The 19137-nt window shown below is 41.9% G+C and overlaps 1 protein-coding gene across 1 annotated transcript in view; it reads left to right on the forward strand.

Moving 5' to 3' along the window:
* Window positions 1-5383: 5383 nt before the first annotated feature.
* Window positions 5384-19137, forward strand: part of LOC143298218 (T-box transcription factor T-like) — a 76887-nt gene continuing 63133 nt past the window's right edge. Inside the window, exon 1 of the mRNA XM_076611012.1 lies at window positions 5384-6396. Within this exon, the coding sequence (XP_076467127.1) occupies window positions 5837-6396 (560 nt within the window). The 5' untranslated portion in view covers window positions 5384-5836. The remainder of the gene's footprint in view (window positions 6397-19137) is intronic.

The raw sequence follows: 19137 nt of genomic DNA on the forward strand, positions 1-19137 counted from the left end.
GAAGTAACTGAAGCGATAAACCAAACCAAAAGAAAAAAAATCGTCACATGATTTGTTTATCTACGTATGTTTTTCCCTCGTCTATTGTATGCACGTGTTTGCATTATATGTTCGAATAGGTAAAGGAGGTCACGATATAAATGGGCTTAGCATGACCTTTAAAGGGTTAATTTTGAGGAGAGATGGCCTAGAGGTAACGCGTCCGCATAGGAAACGAGAGAATCTGAGCGCGCAGGTTCGAATCACGGCTCAGCCGCCGATATTTTCTCCCCCTCCACTAGACCTTGAGTGGTGGTCTGGACGCTAGTCATTCGGATGAGACGATAAACCGAGGTCCCGTGTGCAGCATGCACTTAGCGCACGTAAAAGAACCCACAGAAACAAAAGGATTGTTCCTGGCAAAATTCTGTAGAAAAATCCACTTCAATAGGAAAAGCAAATAAAACTGCACGCAGGAAAAAATACAAAAAAAAATGGATGGCGCTGTAATGTAGCGACGTGCTCTCCCTGGGGAGAGCAGGCCGAATTTCACACAGAGAAATCTGCTGTGATAAAAAGAAATACAAATACAAATACAAACCATCACACAGTGTAGGGGAGCGAGATGGGCAGAGATACGTTTCATTCTTCAAACTGACATGGAAGGAAACGATGACAGTGGAAACTTGATCATTATGTCAGTTAAGATGCTGCCTCTCTGTCGTCATCGTCATTATGACTATCATCGTCATGATAATAATAATGGACATTTATATTGCGCGTTTCTCCAGAAATACTTGCTCAAAGCGATTTACATTTCCTTCACTCATATTCATTCCCCCAGCCTCATCATCATCATCATACAACTGAAATGGCGATATATGTTTTTGAAGTTTCAGACGATGTATGAGGTAGATATTGTACTTTCTATTGGGGGGGGGGGGGGGGGGGGAGCGTGTGGGGGTGGGGGGTGGGGGTGGCTATTAGAATATATTGTGTTTGATCATGGTATTGTTGTTGTTGGTGGTGGTGTTTGGTGGTGGAGGTTGCTGCAATTGTTGTTGCATTGTTCTCATTGTTATGATTATTGGATGAAAATTTGATATGTGTTTACTATAAAAAAAAAAAAGAAAAAAGAAAAAAAAAGAAGATGATAATATAAAGAAAAAAGAAGAAAATATACAGGGAAACATACTTATTCATAAAACGTGCAGATCCAGAACAAAATCTGCCGGCTCGTAATTGCACACGTGTGAACACATTCACGCACACACACACACCCACATACACACAAACAAACATGCGTGCGCGCGCAAATGCATGATGTTGCATTTTGGGATCAGATCATGCGCTTTGATGCCAACTCTTGGAAGTTGAAGCTTGTCTTTTCTTAAATCCAGTTAAAACGTCTCTGGACATCATTGTCAAGGAAGCAGATTGGTGAGAGAAGACAGAAAAAATGATAGACCAATTGACATTCTATTACTGGACATTATTTGATCGCGGTCAGCATTTATTTTTTATTTTTTAATTTTTTTAAATTTTAGATCAGCTTTCGTGTGTCCTGCAAAGATGTAGACACAATGAAAAGGGGGTGTCGTGCAGCATCTGACGTCGAATTATCGGGGAAAAACACGTTGTTGTAAACTTCGTCGATGTTTGAATCTTAAACCTTGCGGCTGCACAAGCAGTGCACCCATTCATTGTGATTTGAAAAATATCATATCTCTGGCCACCCACAGGGTCACCAACCAATTAATGTACTTGTGCCGCGAAAATGCCGGATTCCTTCGTGTGCGCGCGTGTGTGTATCGTTCAAATGCCATCTAAATGTTCTCAAAAATTGATACTAAGGAAAAACATTATTTTTAAAAATTAAGATTAAAATCAGTTAATGGGATGGGTGATGCTGGCCTCAGTTGTCATTGTTTGTCTTTAAACCCTGCATGGAAAGATGTTTGTGCTCACTGCATAACAAGTGCCTGGTGTGATGTCCTCAGAGTACAGTGTAGTTGGAAGTGCAAAGGCTTTTGGAAATTCATACCGGATGCGTATGGTCAGCTGAGGTGAGGTGCTTTCAGCCAATCAGTTTCAGTTTCAGTAGCTCAAGGAGGCGTCACTGCGTTCGTACAAATCCATATGCGCTACACCACATCTGCCAAGCAGATACCTGACCAGCAGCGTAACCCAACGTGCTTAAGCCAATCAGTACATAGGGGGAAAAAAAGGTCAGTCCTGTTTCCTGCTCTTTCCTGCTGGCCACAGGGCAGCGTCAAACTTCTTTGTCTGAATCAAAGCCGATCTATCGACCAAAGTTTTCCAGGGACAACTTTGTTATTACCATTTTGTGTGTGTGTGTGTGTGTGTGTGTGTGTGTGTGTGTGTGTGTGTGTGTGTGTGTGTGTGTGTGTGTTTCTCTCTAACGCGTGCTAAGCGCATATCGCAGTCGGAACCCAGGTTTATAGTCTCGTCCGAAAGTCTAGCAATCAAACCACCACTCGAGTTCTAGCGGAGGCTGGAGTAAAATCCTGGTCCTTGCGGGAATCGGGACATCCACTTTCAAAAGTCCGGCGCTCTACCCCAAGATCCGAGGTTCGGTGGTGTAAGTGTTGGTCATCCCCGTGTCACTGGAGGCTGGTGTCGGCAAAAAACCCAATATAACAATCTAAAATCCCGCGTTACAGTGTTGTTGGTGAGCTGGTGTCAATGTAGTGTGAGGATAACTCCGCCTCATCCCTCTCAGGCTGTCATGGGATGGTTATCCTCGTCAGCTATATCACATGGATGACTAGATGGTCCTCGTCGATCCCGACGGACGAACCACATCACACGAGGAGGGTGTCAACGTTAAACCCCTAATTAACCATATGTCATTTATATTCGTTGCCTAAACGCCGATTGTGCATTTCGAGTTCTATTTCCGCTACATTTACGTTTTATACATTGATATCTTCTTCCGGAGAGGGGAGCTTGGTCAACACAATGATGGTTGGTTGTGTCAAAGTGCTTCTGCCCATAAATGTCTAACGGTGTTTGTTTCCACAAAACTGTTCCAGTCAATAAGAAAAAACAAAACAAAAACAAAAACAAACACAAAAAACAAAAACAAAAAACACCCCAAACCCCAAAAACAAAACAAAACAAAAACAAAATAACCCATACTCTCTGCATATTGAAACGAGAAAAACATATTTTTGCAATCTATTTTCTTTTGTTTGCACACTTCGTATTTTGCCGGACAAGATCTATCCAGCGTTAGTCTTCGGTGTTCATTTAGAGTGTTGAAAAGAAGTAAGCATATATAATTATTTCTTAAAATAGAAGTGAAAAAAACAACAACAAGAAAACACACACACACACACACACACACACACACACACACACACATTAACTAGTATCGCGTTGTATTATTTTGTGTTATATTGTGTATTTTCATTGTTTCAAAGATGTTACAGATTCCATTCTTTATTATTTCGGTTGTTCAATGGCAAGGGGATGGGAGCACCAAGAAAGAAACAAACACAGAGGCTATGTGACATTTCATTCTGAAATTCTTTCATGATAAATATATCAATGAATCTATTCGCGAAATAGCTCCAAACGCCGATCGGTGAATTTGCTGTTGCTTGTTTTTGCATATAAGCTTCAAAGCAGTCATGAGATTTTCCATTCAGTCTGTCCCTTTCATAATTAACACACACACACACACACACACACACACACACACACACCGATGATCACTGACGAAGCGCAGTCTTGGGAATTGAAATCACACGAAATTCAAGGTAACCTTTGATAACTTGCTGTCTGCACTTTGCCTAAAACAAGCGAGTGCATGAACAAGTAAAAATATAGAACAAATAAAAGTAAGTATACAAGCGAAAACAAACAGGAAATAAGCAATTAAAAGAGTGTATAAAAAGAAGAATTAATAAATAAACAATTGAAACCTCGTTGAACATCCGTTTCTGAATCGTGTTTGCGATCAAAATTTGGGATAGCTTGATTAACTGCTAAAATGGTGATTATGATGACATATTTTCATGCTGTAGGTTATTTTCATCCAGAGAAGGAAAGAGCCGCTGTTACTACATGTTGCGTTGTCAAAGTTTCACTGACTTTCCAAACACGCAGTGAGCTGTCCACACTTAACGGACTGAGACCACTTTGTGACTTTGTCATCAACATCAGCTTGCAAGACCCAACAGTTTTCGTGAATGACTGTTTCTAACACACAAACACTCCGGAGCCTTTTATTGGTAAGTTATTTTTATGGTTAGTCCATTGGAGAAATGCTGTCAGTATCAGCTTATGTCTGGAGGAGAAAAAAAACCCAGCAATGGAACAACATGTAAGTGTTTAAAATCACAGTAGAATAAAACTTAAGAAGATCGGGACGCTTTCACATATTCTCCCCCCACCCCCCCACTTCTCCCCCCTCCCCCTCACTCCCCAACCAATTTTACGTTTGGTAGAATATCGACAGAACTGACTTGGTGGAGTGTCTTTTGCTTCCTGTATCTCTCACCCTCTATGCAATGCGCGGTAAATGACAAACGGGCTTACTGAAGATGTTGGTGGAACGACTATTAACTCCTGAGCGTACATTACTATTGGGCCTATAAAGTACTTGATACATTGGTATAAATTGCCTGCAGTTCTTTGCACATCCAAGTTCTAAGGACTGTAAACTACCCACACAGTCAGTCCAGTCACTGTAGCAGTCGTGAAGGAAAGTGTAGAAGCTGCAGAAGTCGGTCTAATTCAACCAGATCCTGTTTGCCGCGTGTGTCTGCCCCGTGTTGCCACCCTAAGCACCACCATCTTTAACAGTTGCACATTCAGCTCATGCTGCAGGACTGGGGATCTGTCGGCATGTCGGACAGGCACGTCCGTGTCCGCCCCTTCAGCCCCCCACTTCCCCTTCCCCACCCCCCGTGGCATGGCGGAGCCTTGCACTGGCCTGTCCGCGGGATCTTCCCGTTACGGCCCGCACCCCCACCAGCCCTGTCCGCCCCCAGCCCTTCTGCTTTCCCTACAGCACAGTGCACGGCATTACTAAGTAGATGCTGTCTAACTGTACTTTCTCAACCCAGGCCACCAAGACCGAATGTGACGGCGCGTGCTTGACTGCTGAGTTGTTGCCCGTGGTTTTGCCTGTCCTGTGTGAAACCTTGTCGCCCCGCCTTCCGTCCAATCACAATATCCCTTGGCCCCGCCCCAAGTGCGCCCGGACCAAAACAGCGTGTTTTGATTGGCTGCTTTCGCCAAGGCTAGTGATTGTCACCTGTGTGAGGGTCGGGGAAAGAGTACAATGGTTCGTCGACAGTAGCGTTCGAAGTTTGACAAGCAACTGGGAGCGATTGAACGGGCCATTTAGCAGCGCGCTGTGCCACAGCCCGGAGCCACACTGAGACAGCAGTGCAGTGATCGTGAAAAAGGCGACAGCATCGGACAGTGACAGCACGCTCTACACGGGCTGTGCGGGACGGGGGCAACGCTGAGGTGGCAGGGTCAACAGAGAGGTGCTGAAACCACACACAACGGCCCGCCATCGTACACACTGACCGCACGTCCGCCCCTCTCTCGCAGCGGTGGATTGAGGGGGAACAACATTATCACTTGACAGTCACTCCGCGCGGTGTTAACTTAGACCCAGAAATACGGGTGTCGTGAACTTCGTGTGTTGTGCGGGATAGCGCTTGACTCCTTGTGTACCCATGTTGATTGTTATTGTTCGCTAAAGATATATTGGCACTGTGTCCTTGGTGATTCGTGAGAAGGTGGCACAATGATGAAATTATTTGCTCTTGTCAACAGAATATCTGTGTTGTTGCAATCGCCGACGTACGCCTAAATGGACGAAGCGGGCAGCAGACAGAGTAACCAGTTTCCCCCTCACAACTACCTGGGTCAACTGCCTGGCCTGTTCAGTCCCCCGGCACTGGTGTTCCCCCCCGGACCTCCTGCCCCCCTCCCCAGCACGGTGCCTTGCAGCAACGTGAACTACGAACGTTTGCCTGGCTACCCCCCGGCCGCCCCGGACAACGTGGTGAAGGTGGAGGGGCAGGGACCAGGCCCTTCCATGTTGGACTCTGCCGCTCCCTCCCAGCACCCCACTCCTCCTCACCTCCCTCCCCAGCTCCACCTGACGTCGTCCCCCAAGTGTAACGGCACCCAGAGTCCCCCCGACAGCGGCAGCATGAAGTCTACGTCGTCGTCGGGCACGTCTCCGGTGATGACGACGTCGTCAGGGGACGTGCACCACCTGCTGAGCGCCGTGGACACGGAGATGTTGGCGGGCAGCGAGAAGGGAGATCCTACGGAGCAGCAGCTCTCCGTGACCCTGGAAGACCGAGACCTGTGGCTCAAGTTCAAGGAATTCACTAATGAGATGATCGTCACCAAGAACGGCAGGTGAGTCACCGCAGTGATGTTGTCTCCACTAACCACTGCGGGCGCTGTGTGTGTGTGTGTGTGTGTGTTGCTTATTTTTTCTTTCTTTTTGCTCTTCTTTTTTGTTTTGTTTTCATCTACATGGGTCTGCTGGAGAAAACAATTTTGTTTCAGGATCTCCCTTTAATTTCAGGATCTCTCTCTGTCTCTTGTTTATATATTGTCAGATCCAAACATCTCCATTAATTTTTCACCAGTGGACATCCGTTCTGTATATAATTGTTCATGGGGTTATCACTGAACATTGCCAGTGGACACAGTTATGTTTTGTGTTGTTAGTGCATGTAACATGTTTTGTAAATAGCCGTCCGTCTTACTTTCAATAATACATCCGTATTTAGTTCAATTTAAAAAAAAATTCCTTTCATATACCTGTATAAAGTTTGAACTGGTGTCCATGAAACCCATGATAAACCTTGACGTGAAAGGTGGTCCAACACCATTCAAGTGTCATTGAAGTGTGGCTGTCAGTGTCAGTGTTTTAAGACCTGTGGGTCGCAGATGCTACAGAAGTATATCACAGTTTGTCAGTGCAGTGTATAGTTATGTTGATTGCTGCCATCACGGAAACCTGCCTGTGGTCAGTCATTTATCTTGTACAACTGAGACAAACAGCAGCACTCTCACACCAGAGTTGGAAGAGTAACTCAAGTTGGTGGTGGTGGAGTTTGTGGAAGTGTCGGAGGGAGGGTGGTTGCAGGTGTGGGTGAGTGTTGTCAAAGGGCTGGGGGACAGGAAGGGGACCAGTTTCTCGTGCTTCACTCATCCATGTCTATATAGTGACATTAAAACAATACTCCTTAGGGTCCGATTTTTGATTAATTAATTAGTTGTGTGTGTGTGTGTGTGTGTGTGTGTGTGTGTGTGTGTGTGTGTGTGTGTGTAGGTGTTGCATTTCAGAGGCACTTTGACAGTGGTAGTAAACTACCAGTGAAACATTCTGTGATTGAAGACCCAACCTTCTTCATCTGCATAAGTTTTTGTGTGCGTGTGTGTGTGTGTGTGTGTGTGTGTGTGTGTGCGTGCGTGTGTGTGTGTGTGTGTGTGTGTGTGTGTGTGTGTAATAATTGTTCTTTTCATTACTGTGTTATTGTTAGTGGAATATTCCAGTTATCCTTCTCATCCCTCGCTTTTATTGTTATTATTTTATTTTTCATTTATCAGTTCATGTTTTGTGTCGTCAAATGGGCAGTGTAAAAAGCCTATATTGTGCCTATTTCTTTACCCATTTAAGATTCAATCAATCAGTCAGTCTATCAGTCCTCCTCCTCCTGCTTCTTATTATTATTGCCATCGAAAAAGTACAAATATAAAAAAGTAGTAGGTTTTTTTATCAGTACATTTTGTTTTAAATGACAACAAGGTTCCAAGACAATGTAACCTCAAACAAGATTTGTTTTGAAAGTATTATTTTGATGAACAACATAGCACACGTGGAGCTTTTTCAAGAAAAAAACTGCTCATGAAATCAGGGGACACACGCAGTATTATTTACAATGCACGGCTGTGTTGCTGTCTTTTCCGGTATTGTACACTGAGCTTTCTCCTTCTGCAGTTTGCATTTATTAAGGTGCGGGTGGAAAAAAAATCTGCTCTGTCATTTTTCAGTCAACTCGCACAGGAAAGGGCATTGCCTTTCCATAAAACCAGGCCATCATTATCAGCCCAGACCGCCGGTATCAGCTTTCATGAAATGCGTGTGGACTTGTCGAGAATTCTGTGTTGATGCTTTTCTAAATTTCATTAAAACAAACAAACAAACAAACAAACAAACAAAACAAAAAACAACTATTAAACCCCCCCCCCCCCAACTTTTTCGTTTATACAACATTGATTTCTCGTCCCATGTCCCTTTTAAATCTACACACCATTAGTTCTGCTTCATTCTGACGCATTCCTTTCATTATATCGGTGTACATCATGTTATTAATTTCTTACTGTCACATGCATACTTGCATGAGCACTCTCATATATATATATATATATATATATATATATATATATATATATATATATATATATATATATTTACATGTGTGTGTAACAAAGTTTATTATCATAACTTGAATTACCTTGCAGGAAATTATCTTTCTATTGCGATTATGAATTTGTCACCATCCGCAGTGTCATGAGCATGTGGCCTATTCATTAAACCATTCAAAGTTGTCTTCGTCTTTGGGATTCTGCTCTCCCTCTCTCTCTCTCTCTCTCTCTGTCTCCCTCTCTCTCGCAAGTGCACTCCGTCGTACACGCTGTTTAGAAATTTCTTTCCTCTGATCCCTCGCTTCCCTGCCCGCTCCTTTTATTTTCATTTTTTTTACATATCAATTTTTTCTTTATTTTCTTTTCGAGAACCGCATGAAAAACAATTTTCTTGCTTTTTTTTGTTGCCATCAAAGAATATAATTAATTCACTTCAATTCTCACATACAACTGCAAATACTTTTTTTTTTCTTTTCTGAATAATTCATTCCATCGGTTGACTTGGGGTGACGCTTTGTTTAATTAAGAACTGTGGGGCTGATCACTGTGATAAGTTCAGTCACATATCTTGCAACTTACTATCACTATAATGATGAACATTAGTACTACTTTTTTTCTATTTATCCGGAATTTAAAAAAAAAAAAATCATTTTCCCCTCTCTTTTATTTATTTATTTTATTAAATTGCTGGACGTTCGTTCACATATTGTTATTCTCTTTTAGACTTATCATTACAAAACGTCGAAGGCCTGAATTATATTTTCTGGGATTTGACGTATTTTATTTTAAATATTGTATTTATTTATTTTAGGTAGTAAATATTCTATTATTAGGCCGATTAATGCAATGATAATACTAATTGTAGTAATAATGATTAATGATAATAATAATAATAATGATGATGATGATAATTCTTCTTGTGATTGTTGTTCTTGTTCTTCTTCATCTCATTATTATGTAAGCCTCTGTTAACCAAAATCAATTATTTTGTCAGTTTTTTTTTTTTAATTTGCCTTTTTATTTCATTCATTTATGTATTATAGTGTAAGCCCCAGTTTACCGAACACATGCTATTTTGGCAGCTTTCTTGTTCGTCGCGTTATTTTATTTATTTGTTTATTATCATTATGTAAGCCTCTGTTAACCGATTTTTCCATATTTTTTTTTTATTGTGGTTTATTTTATGTGTTGACTCTCAGTGGAAGTAACAAGGCGGTAATGGTATTGTTGTCGTGAGGGTGTACAGGTTTTCGGTGACACCGCTGACACGATGTGTGCACGCTCACAGGGACAAAACAACTTTTCTGATTGTAAATCTGATATCTGGTTAGAATTGCAATATAGTACATCTGATATCTGGTTAGAATTGCAGTATAGTGCATCTACTGCTAATGGCATTTAAAGTGCTGATCACCTTTCAGTTCTTATCACCACTTGAAGAGAACCCAGAATAATGTGAAAAGGTCAGTGCAAACGTTAGTTTAAAAAACAAAAATCACTTACGTATCGCGAATGCCACGTAAAATTTAAATCCAGTAAAATATTGTAGCCGTAGAAGTGCTGGTAATGACTATATTGATAATAATAATCATTGATATTTTACTATTAACGTTGAGCACCTCATGTTTGATTAGAGAGATTAACATTCCATCCTTCTCATCAAGGTGATAAGAACGGTGATAAGAACTGTGAAGGGACAGACTGCGTGAGTAGGAGATAAAGTGAGGATCGCGAAAGAAGAGGAAGGCAGTATTTTACAGGGTGAGTTAAGGCAGGCTGCATTGTCACACAACACATTCAGGTAACACAAAAAGCGGGTCGTCAGCCTCTGGCTATGACCTTCTTTTTTGGTGTGTGCGTGTGTATGTGTGTGTGTAGGGGGGAGAGAGGGGGCGGAGGGCGGTGTTTCCCACCCACAGAGTGCTATGCTACACCACACAGCACCCAGCTCTTATATAGCCTGCCCAACTCCTGGCAGAGGTAGTGTTACACAGGGGCTGACGATCTTGAGTATTGATGGTCGGAAACCTGCCACCTTATTGATCCCTCCCTCCCACCCCCCAACACCATTCCCTGGTATGGGTGTTGTGTCTGGCATCCCAGAGCTCCTTGAATTATTTTGTAATTGCCTAATGTAAAGAAGAAAAACAGCCTCCCACATTCGCTACAACAAAAACTTACATTCACGATAATGGTATGCTACTGATAATAGTATCTCCTCCTTACAAAGTCCTTGAAAGGGGGGCGGGGTGCTTTCCTGGCAGCAATCTTCAAGTCAAAACACTTCCAGGCAAGGGATATTCACTCTCACTCTCACTATCGCACACGCATGCACACACACACACACACACACACACACACACACAGAAGGGTGCCCGCACACACCCGCTCGAAAGAAAAAGGCAGGATGGAATAAGTTTTTAATCGATATCACTTACTGTAATAAACCGAGTTTCTTTGTGAGATCGGTAATCTTGCTAACCTGAAACTGGATAAAACGGAGAAGAAGAAAAGGAAACCCGAAGAGACAATCTACTGAAACGGGCTTCCCGTACACAGAGGGGTCACGGGGATGGAGTGGTGGTGGGGGGGGGGGGGGGGGGGGGGGGGGGGGGGGGGGCGAGAAGAGACCAGACCCCGACAGCAGTACGGAGACAACACACAACACAAAGAACTGACAGGGAGAGAAAACAACAAAATACACAGAGCGTTGACAAACCGTACCGTTAAATTGGAGGGGTGGGCAGAGGGCTAGTGGTGGCTCATTTTAGCCACCTGTGAGTCAGTCCAGTGTGTACTTTTTGTCACCGCCCCCAACAACTGCCTCTTCCATGTCTTTTGTTTTGTGTCTTTCACAGATATGAAAGCACAGTCAAATACATATAAACGTACATGAGCTCCAACACACACACACACACACACACACACACACACACACACACACACACACACACACATTACCCTGCACCTCCACTACCCCCCTCCTCCACACACTCATTTCTAGTCTATGTATCGCAGCTTCCACACACACACACACACACACACACACACACACACACACACACACACATACAACTGTTATGCATGTGTGGGTGTATGTGTGAATATGTGTCTTCATGTTTTACATTTGTTTGCTTATTTATCATCATTGTTGTCTTATTTATTTATTTATTATTATTGTTATTATTTTATTATTATTATCATTACTACTACCTTTTTTTTATATCATAATTATTATTTATTTATTTATTTATTTTATTTATTTAGTTATGTAAGCTTATCTATTATTCATTCACCTTTTTTTTTCTCAAGGCCTGACTAAGCGCGTTGGGTTACGCTGCTGGTCAGGCATCTGCTTGGCAGATGTGGTGGAGCGTATATGGATTTGTCCGAACGCAGTGACGCCTCCTTGAGCTACTGAAACTGAAACTGAAACTTGTGTCTTTCTCCTTTTAGTCGTTACACCACCAGGCTTAACCAGCTCTACACCCACACATTTTCAAGTGTTGTTCGTGTTGTTGTATCACTGGAGGATCAAACAAGCAGGAGTTCTTGTTGCTTTTGTCCAGCCGACCGCACAGGGCCATATCAGGACTGTGAGCAAGCAAGCAAACAAACAACAACAACAACAACAAAACCCCTGCATGGCCAGCTCGCCGTGGACATGTTTAACCACCTGTTAGGGCAGGGCAGGGGTGGAGGAGGATCAAGTAAGATTGCCAAGATGTCCATGAATATCTGTGAAGCGAGAGGGCGCACAAGGAATCCGGTGTTGGGGTTTCTCGTGACACTGCCAGTGACGCCTTTCACGTTTCCGCTGTCAGTCCCCTCAGCCTTTTGCCATGACAGTACTTGCAATGCAACTCGAGTTAATTAAATTCGGGTTTTACGTCGACACCCACCCTAGGTGATATGGTCAACGGGTATGTCCACCCCAGGAAAATGGAAAAGTGGAGCTATCCTACACTGACACCAGAACGTCAACACTTGAAAATGGGCAGCAAAAGTGCCAGTTTTTATATTGGATGTCTAAATCGAAATCACAGAAAATGTGGACTGCGAACTCAGAGCTTAACTGACAGAGGTAACCAGGCACCCTCACATTGTGTGATTAGATTTGAATTTAACAACCAGTTACATATCGACATGATTATACCAATGGGAATGTAATGCGATTTTTGTTTTTTGTTTTCGTTTTGAGAATCATAAGTTGCCAGTCTCAACAGTCTGAGCCCTGCCGTATGGACAGATTATATTTGCAAAATCAAGTTTATCCTGTAGGAATTCAATTTCAGAAGTATCAACTTCTTTCTTCCAAAAAGAAAAAAAAAATTTCCCATGACTATTGCTGGGACTTCTATTTCGCACGCAGTTGATAAAGGACTCATTATTCGACATCCGTTAAGATATAGATGTTGAATATCATGCATGTTGTTCACAGTGAGAACAAAATAATGCCCATGAGCGTTCGCCTCATGAGAGTTTCAGTTTCAGTTTCAGTAGCTCAAGGAGGCGTCACTGCGTTCGGACAAATCCATATACGCTACAACACATCTGCCAAGCAGATGCCTGACCAGCAGCGTAACCCAACGCGCTTAGTCAGGCCTTGAGGGGAAAAAAAAGGTGAATAAATAATAGGTAAGCTTACAAAAATAAATAAATAAATAAATAAATAAATAAATAAATAAATAAATAATAACTATAATGTTAAAAAAGAAAAGAAAAAAAAGGGGGGTAGTAGTAAAAAAAACAAACAAAACAAAACAAAAAAAACAACAAAAAAAACCAAAACAATGATGATAAATAAGCAAATAGATGTAAAACATGAAGACACACATTCACATGTACACCCACACATGCATAACAGATATGCACCGAACATGCAGTTTCACAGATATGAAAGCACAGTCAAAATACATGAGAATGACAGACCAAACACTTCAACTATAGCCACCGTAAGATCACACATTCACTCATTCAATCCAATACTCTTCGGTTATCAAAAAGCAGGTCCTGTTAAAAAACAAACACTGCGGAACTCATTTTAATTATAATTATTGTGGCTGAAAAACAACGACAACAACGACAACTGGCTGGTCCCAAATTATCCATATCCATTTTCTATCATCTTTCCTGAAGTATCACCTATACATCTGATTTGTTATTCGAGTTTTGGAAGTGTATATCTCAGTCCAGTCGGAATGGGTTAGCCTTTAGTTTCATTTTGCCCTTTTGGAATTCTACTTACTGATGTGTTTATTACTTAAGCACTTAGTTTGTGTTCATAGTTTGATAATTGGTTTTTATCATGTTGTCACGTCTCTGTTCAATTTTATTCTGAAATCGCACCATATAAATGTGTGTTTTAAAATGTAGTACACGCGACACACAAACACACGTATGCGGCGCGCGCGATCACGCACACGCACACACACACACACACACACACACACACACACACACACACAGTCCCTCCGGAGCTAGTCTCCGTCCGTCAGTATCTCATCTCGCCGCGTGTCAGTTCCTATTTGCGCCGACCTTTGATCAGGGACGGAAAGCCCGCTCTTCCTGCCGCAGGCCGAGGGTAGGGGCCCGTGTCTGGCCCGCCCGGTGAAGAAGGAAAGACTTCTGGGGAAAATACTTCTATAGATTTTTTTTAGATTTTTTATTTATTTACTTTTTTGCCTTGAAAAAACAAACGAACAAACAAACAAAAAAGAAAACAAAAAAAAAACATCCTTTTTTCCCCTACGAAAAATACTCCCGTGGATTTTTCCATAGGAAGAAAACACCTCTCTCAGGAAATCAACGCTCGCCAGGGAGGAGTGGTTTTGTTGTTTTTTTTTTCTCCCAGGGAGGCAACACTCCCTTGGTGTTCTTACCCGGTGACACCGGCAATCCTTGAACAAGACACGGGAATTGCAGCCTGACATGGGCCCTGCCTCCACACAGTACTGCGCCGCCATTAGCACCCTCACCCAACCCCCACCCTTCCAGACCCTCCCCTGTTCCCCCCCCCCACACCCCTCCATCACTTGTGTCTTCGTCTTCAATACATCCCTCCTTCCTCTCCTCTTGTCATTGCTTGTGCGTACAGCAGTTCGTCTGCGTGTGTTCTTTTCATTGATCTATTTGTGTGTGTGTGTGTGTGTGTGTGTGTGTGTGTGTGTGTGTGTGTTGTTGTGTTTTGTTGTTGTGTGTGTGTGTGTGTGTGTGTGTGTGTGTGTGTGTTTGTTTGTTTGTTTGTGTGTGTGTGTGTGTGTGTGTGTGTGTGTGTGTGTTGTTGTTGGTTTTTTTTGTGTGTGTTTATTTGTGTGTGTGTGTGTGTGTGTGTTGTGGTTGTTTTTTTGTTTGTTTATTTGTTGTGTGTGTGTGTGTGTGTGTGTGTGTGTGTTTGAAAGAGAGACAGAGTTAAAAGTGGCTGTGTGGGGATCTCGTCACACAACGTACCTTTCAATGGCGATTGTTGTCCGACAGGTAGTTATTTATGATTAATTGTCCCCGATACTTGTCTCCGTTTCTGTCTCGTCAACTTGCCTGTTCACTTTGGTTCTGCCATGTTGGTGGGGATGGAGGGCTGGGAAGGGAAGGGGGTTGGGGGGGGGGGGGTCCGGGGGGGCTTATGGGTAGTTTAGAGGAGGATCATGGAAGAAAGGGGAGATCAGACCAGGAGGAAACTTTAGATGGGGAAGAGAGGAGGAGGGGGGTGTGGTGAGGTGGGAGGTGAGAGCAAGTGGTGGAGCCCTTGCGGAGTGGGAGCAGCGGTGTGCCTCACAAGCCGTGGCTTTTCATGCATCAGTTTGATGGAATGCTGTTCAAGCTGTTCCATGCGCAGTTTTCTGCTTCCCTTTCCCCCTCTCCCCCGGCCCCCGAAACCACCCCTAGACTTGTGAGGCTCCTTGGGTCTGGGACAAGTCACGTGAAGTGGTCAAGAGCAGTTAAAACTCGTACTCCTTTGCAGGTGTTGCAATGGAATAAAATTCGCTTATAACATTCTTTATTACAACTTTACCCAACAAAACTTCCAGAACAGCCTATTGTCATGTGACCTCGTGTCCCTCACTTGTTCTGTTAATAATCTTGGCAAAAATAATTATTTATTACTTTTTGAAAGTGTCACTTCTGTTTTCTTCTTCTTCTTCTTCTTCTTCTTTTTATTGTTGTTGTTGTTACCTGTTGTTACCTGTCAGATAAGAAGTGTGAAGAAATTGATGGCGATAACAACACATAACATTGGCCGTTCTTGTAGCAGATCAGAAAATAAAGCACGAACACACGTTGCCTCAGTGAAGCTGTGAAGCTACAGTGCTTCTCCGTCCACCAGAAAATCCACTGGCATGAAAATTTGGTAGAATTACCAAAACACAGTGGTTATCACCGTATTTGCCGATTAGAGCGCTCTGACTGTTTTGGGAGAAGGCGAGTGGAAATGATAACATTGCACTGACTGTTTCCAGTTGACAGTAGTGAATACGTATTTTGGCCATGGTTATATCGCTGCTGAAGTCTTGAGAAATGTTACAAAACAGTGCCGATCGTTACGAGGCTGACCTGCAGTGAGTCAGGGCTGTGTATAGGGGACAGTTCTTTCATGGCCAGACCTTTGGTACAGAAATGGTGTCATCTTTCTGATGTGAAACCGGTGCTGTTTCAATCAGTCGTCGCTCAGCGCGTTCACTTATCTTCCCATGGTCTGCCACACCGGCGGTCTCTGAGGTTCTCGAGACATCTGGCCATTGAGTGCAGCTGACCGTTTCTTGATAATGAATGAGTTGTCCCAGTCTTTCTCATATCTTCGTGATTACCGTTAAAACTTCGTTTTGTCCGGGTTTTTACCACATCCTCCCCCCCTTAATAAACAGTGCATGACCGTGGTCTTTCCATGTTCCTCACAACTTCAGCACTATGATTTAGTGTCATATCAGATAGAGATTTTAGTGTCTGTCCTTCTAAACACGTGTGCAGTTGTGTGCCACATTGCATTAATCGTTGATCATCTTGTTGTTGAGGCTGTAAACAGTTATACAAGAGCAGCAGATGAGAAGAGAAGGCACCCGCACTTCGGAGCTATTTACGATGTCTTTGTCGCTTTTGGCTTCTTCTCCTGGCTACAACCCATTGGCAAATAATGGGAAATTTTGAGGGTTCAGTCGGCTTTCTGAAACAAAAAAAAAGAATTTAATCGGAATGGAAACCCTTACAGGGCCTGACAGGTATGAGCAGAAGATATTTTGGATAGAACACAGTAATTGTGATTGTCAACACAACATGCAGAAATGATCACATGTCATTGTCACCAAACAAACACGACAACTGGTTCGAAAAAAAAAAAAAAAAAAAAAAGGCTAAGAAACAGAAATGAGCAGTGGAAATATCAGATTTGTCATGAAAAACAACACCATAGAAATAAACACACTCAAACACACACACACACACACACACACACACACACACACACACACACACACACACACACACACACACACACAACTCCCCCCCAAAAAAAACACAACCAAACAAAACAACAGCAGCAACAACAAACAAACAAACAAAACAACAGAACAGCACCACAAAAAGCATGCATCACCTTGGTTGCAGCTTTCAGACAACCAACATATATAACTGTGAACTCAATGTGTAAATCAAGAAAGAAAAAAGTTTTTGATCAATTAAGTTTACATGAAAGGCATGGAGAGAGGTCCTGCCAGGGTTAAAAAAAAAATACAATAAACTACACCTGCGCAATAGCACTCGAAAATTTGCAGGTGCTATTTTATTGCAAACCGCTTCTCCTTCTCCTCCGTCTTCTAAGTTTTTATCTGGATTTCCTCCTTGTTCATTGTCAGCATCATCACCGTCCTCTTTCTCTTATTCAATACCATGATATGCCATCGTCGTGATTATCATCATCGGTTTCTGTCTATCTTTCATTCTTTCTTTCTTTCTGTCTTCTTATGACGCTTCCCCGTGTCAGTATGAGAACTTATGGTGAGCGTTCTTTTCTCTTTGCTGCTCCTCATATCTGGAAAAAACACTTTTAAGCCTACGATTTCTCGCAATCGTCGTCATCGTCGCCCTCACTTTTTCTCTTTGTCTTTTCTTCTTCTCTCTCATTTTTCTCTAAGATTTATATTGAGAAGGGACAAGAAACCAACTCCGATGTCAAAGGAAATATTTTTTTATAAATATTTTTTTATACAAATAAGGGAGACTTCCCACGCTTTCTCAAACATGGGGAGGGGAGGGGGGTCGGGGGTGGGGGGTGGGGGGCAACCCGAACGATTTCTCGCAATTGAGAGAAAACGTGGGAGGGGAACGGTCACGATTTCTCACATCCCACGATTTCTCTCAAAGTGAGAGAAATCGTGGGCTTACAACCCTCCTCATATCCGTGCATCTAGTTTTATCTCTGCATTTCGCTCTTCACAAAAAAAACAACCCATCTTTTAAAAACCCATAATTACGTTCTCTCAATTTCCTTCTTCTCCAACTCCATCCCTGCCAGCTCACTTTGGAGGCATGACGAATGAGAGACGGAGAGGGTGGAGTGGCGTGAGGGAGGTGTCTTGAAAAAAGAGTTGTCATGAATGATTCATGTCATTTGTAACTTTTTTCTTTTATATAAAGCGCCCCGAGCTCTTAGAGAGAAAGGGCGCTATATATTATCATTATTATAATTATCATTATTACTATTATTATTATTATTATAATAATATTATTATTGTTATTAATTTTCTTACTATTTAATTCTTTTACTTTTAATGAATTAGCGATTCATGTTGTGTTTTAGGTTCAGGTTGAAGTCTGAATTTAAAAAAAAAGAAAAAAATAATGTATAACTGAACAAATGCATTCATTGTTACGTAAACAAAAAAAACAGCGAACAAAAAAATAAATGAATAAATCAATTCGCAGACAGATACGCGAATAAACATCTAAACCCGAAACAATCAAAACGAAAATGCACGGGATTGAATTATGCACTGAATGAACGGTACAAACTCATTCGTTCACGGGATTAATGCATTACTGAACACATATTTCATTAAAACCATAATTCTGTAATAAAATGGTGTTATGAAGTCCTTTGACAGACACCCCCACATCTACACACTGTATATCTTGGATATGGATAATGGTGGAAACAGACATGAACCATTTTAAGCAATAACTGGTTTATATAGATAAATGAATACATAAATGAACATAACTAAAAAAATACATAAATGAATTAAAAATGAATGAATAAAGAAAAAACACATTAATGAATGCATTAAAGATACAATGATAAACAAGTCTACAATACGATTTTTAAATGGAAAATATTGTGTCATAGAAAAAAACAACAAACAACTAAACGGCTGTAATTTCAAGCATTTGCATCAATAGATCATTTCACTCTGACCCGTATGAAATTCTGATATATGAATCGTCACCGAATTGTGAAGTGGATGTTGCAGGACAATGTTGGAATGATGATACTGACTGGTGTAAAATGTACATAAATAATCGCATGAAAAAACAACAAAGTAAGTTACTCTTTTTGCAGACATTTTTGAGTTGGAATAAAGACAGACATAAACAAATACAGTTTTAATAATATTCACAGTATTTGTATATCGAAATGAATGGAACATGTGTTCAAGAATGCCTGATCGTTGGGATGGTGCATATCTGTTATGCATAAGTGGGTGTATGTGTGAATGTGTGTCTCCATGC

Source organism: Babylonia areolata, chromosome 23 (assembly GCF_041734735.1).
Source record: "Babylonia areolata isolate BAREFJ2019XMU chromosome 23, ASM4173473v1, whole genome shotgun sequence".
NCBI lineage: Eukaryota > Metazoa > Mollusca > Gastropoda > Neogastropoda > Buccinidae > Babylonia > Babylonia areolata.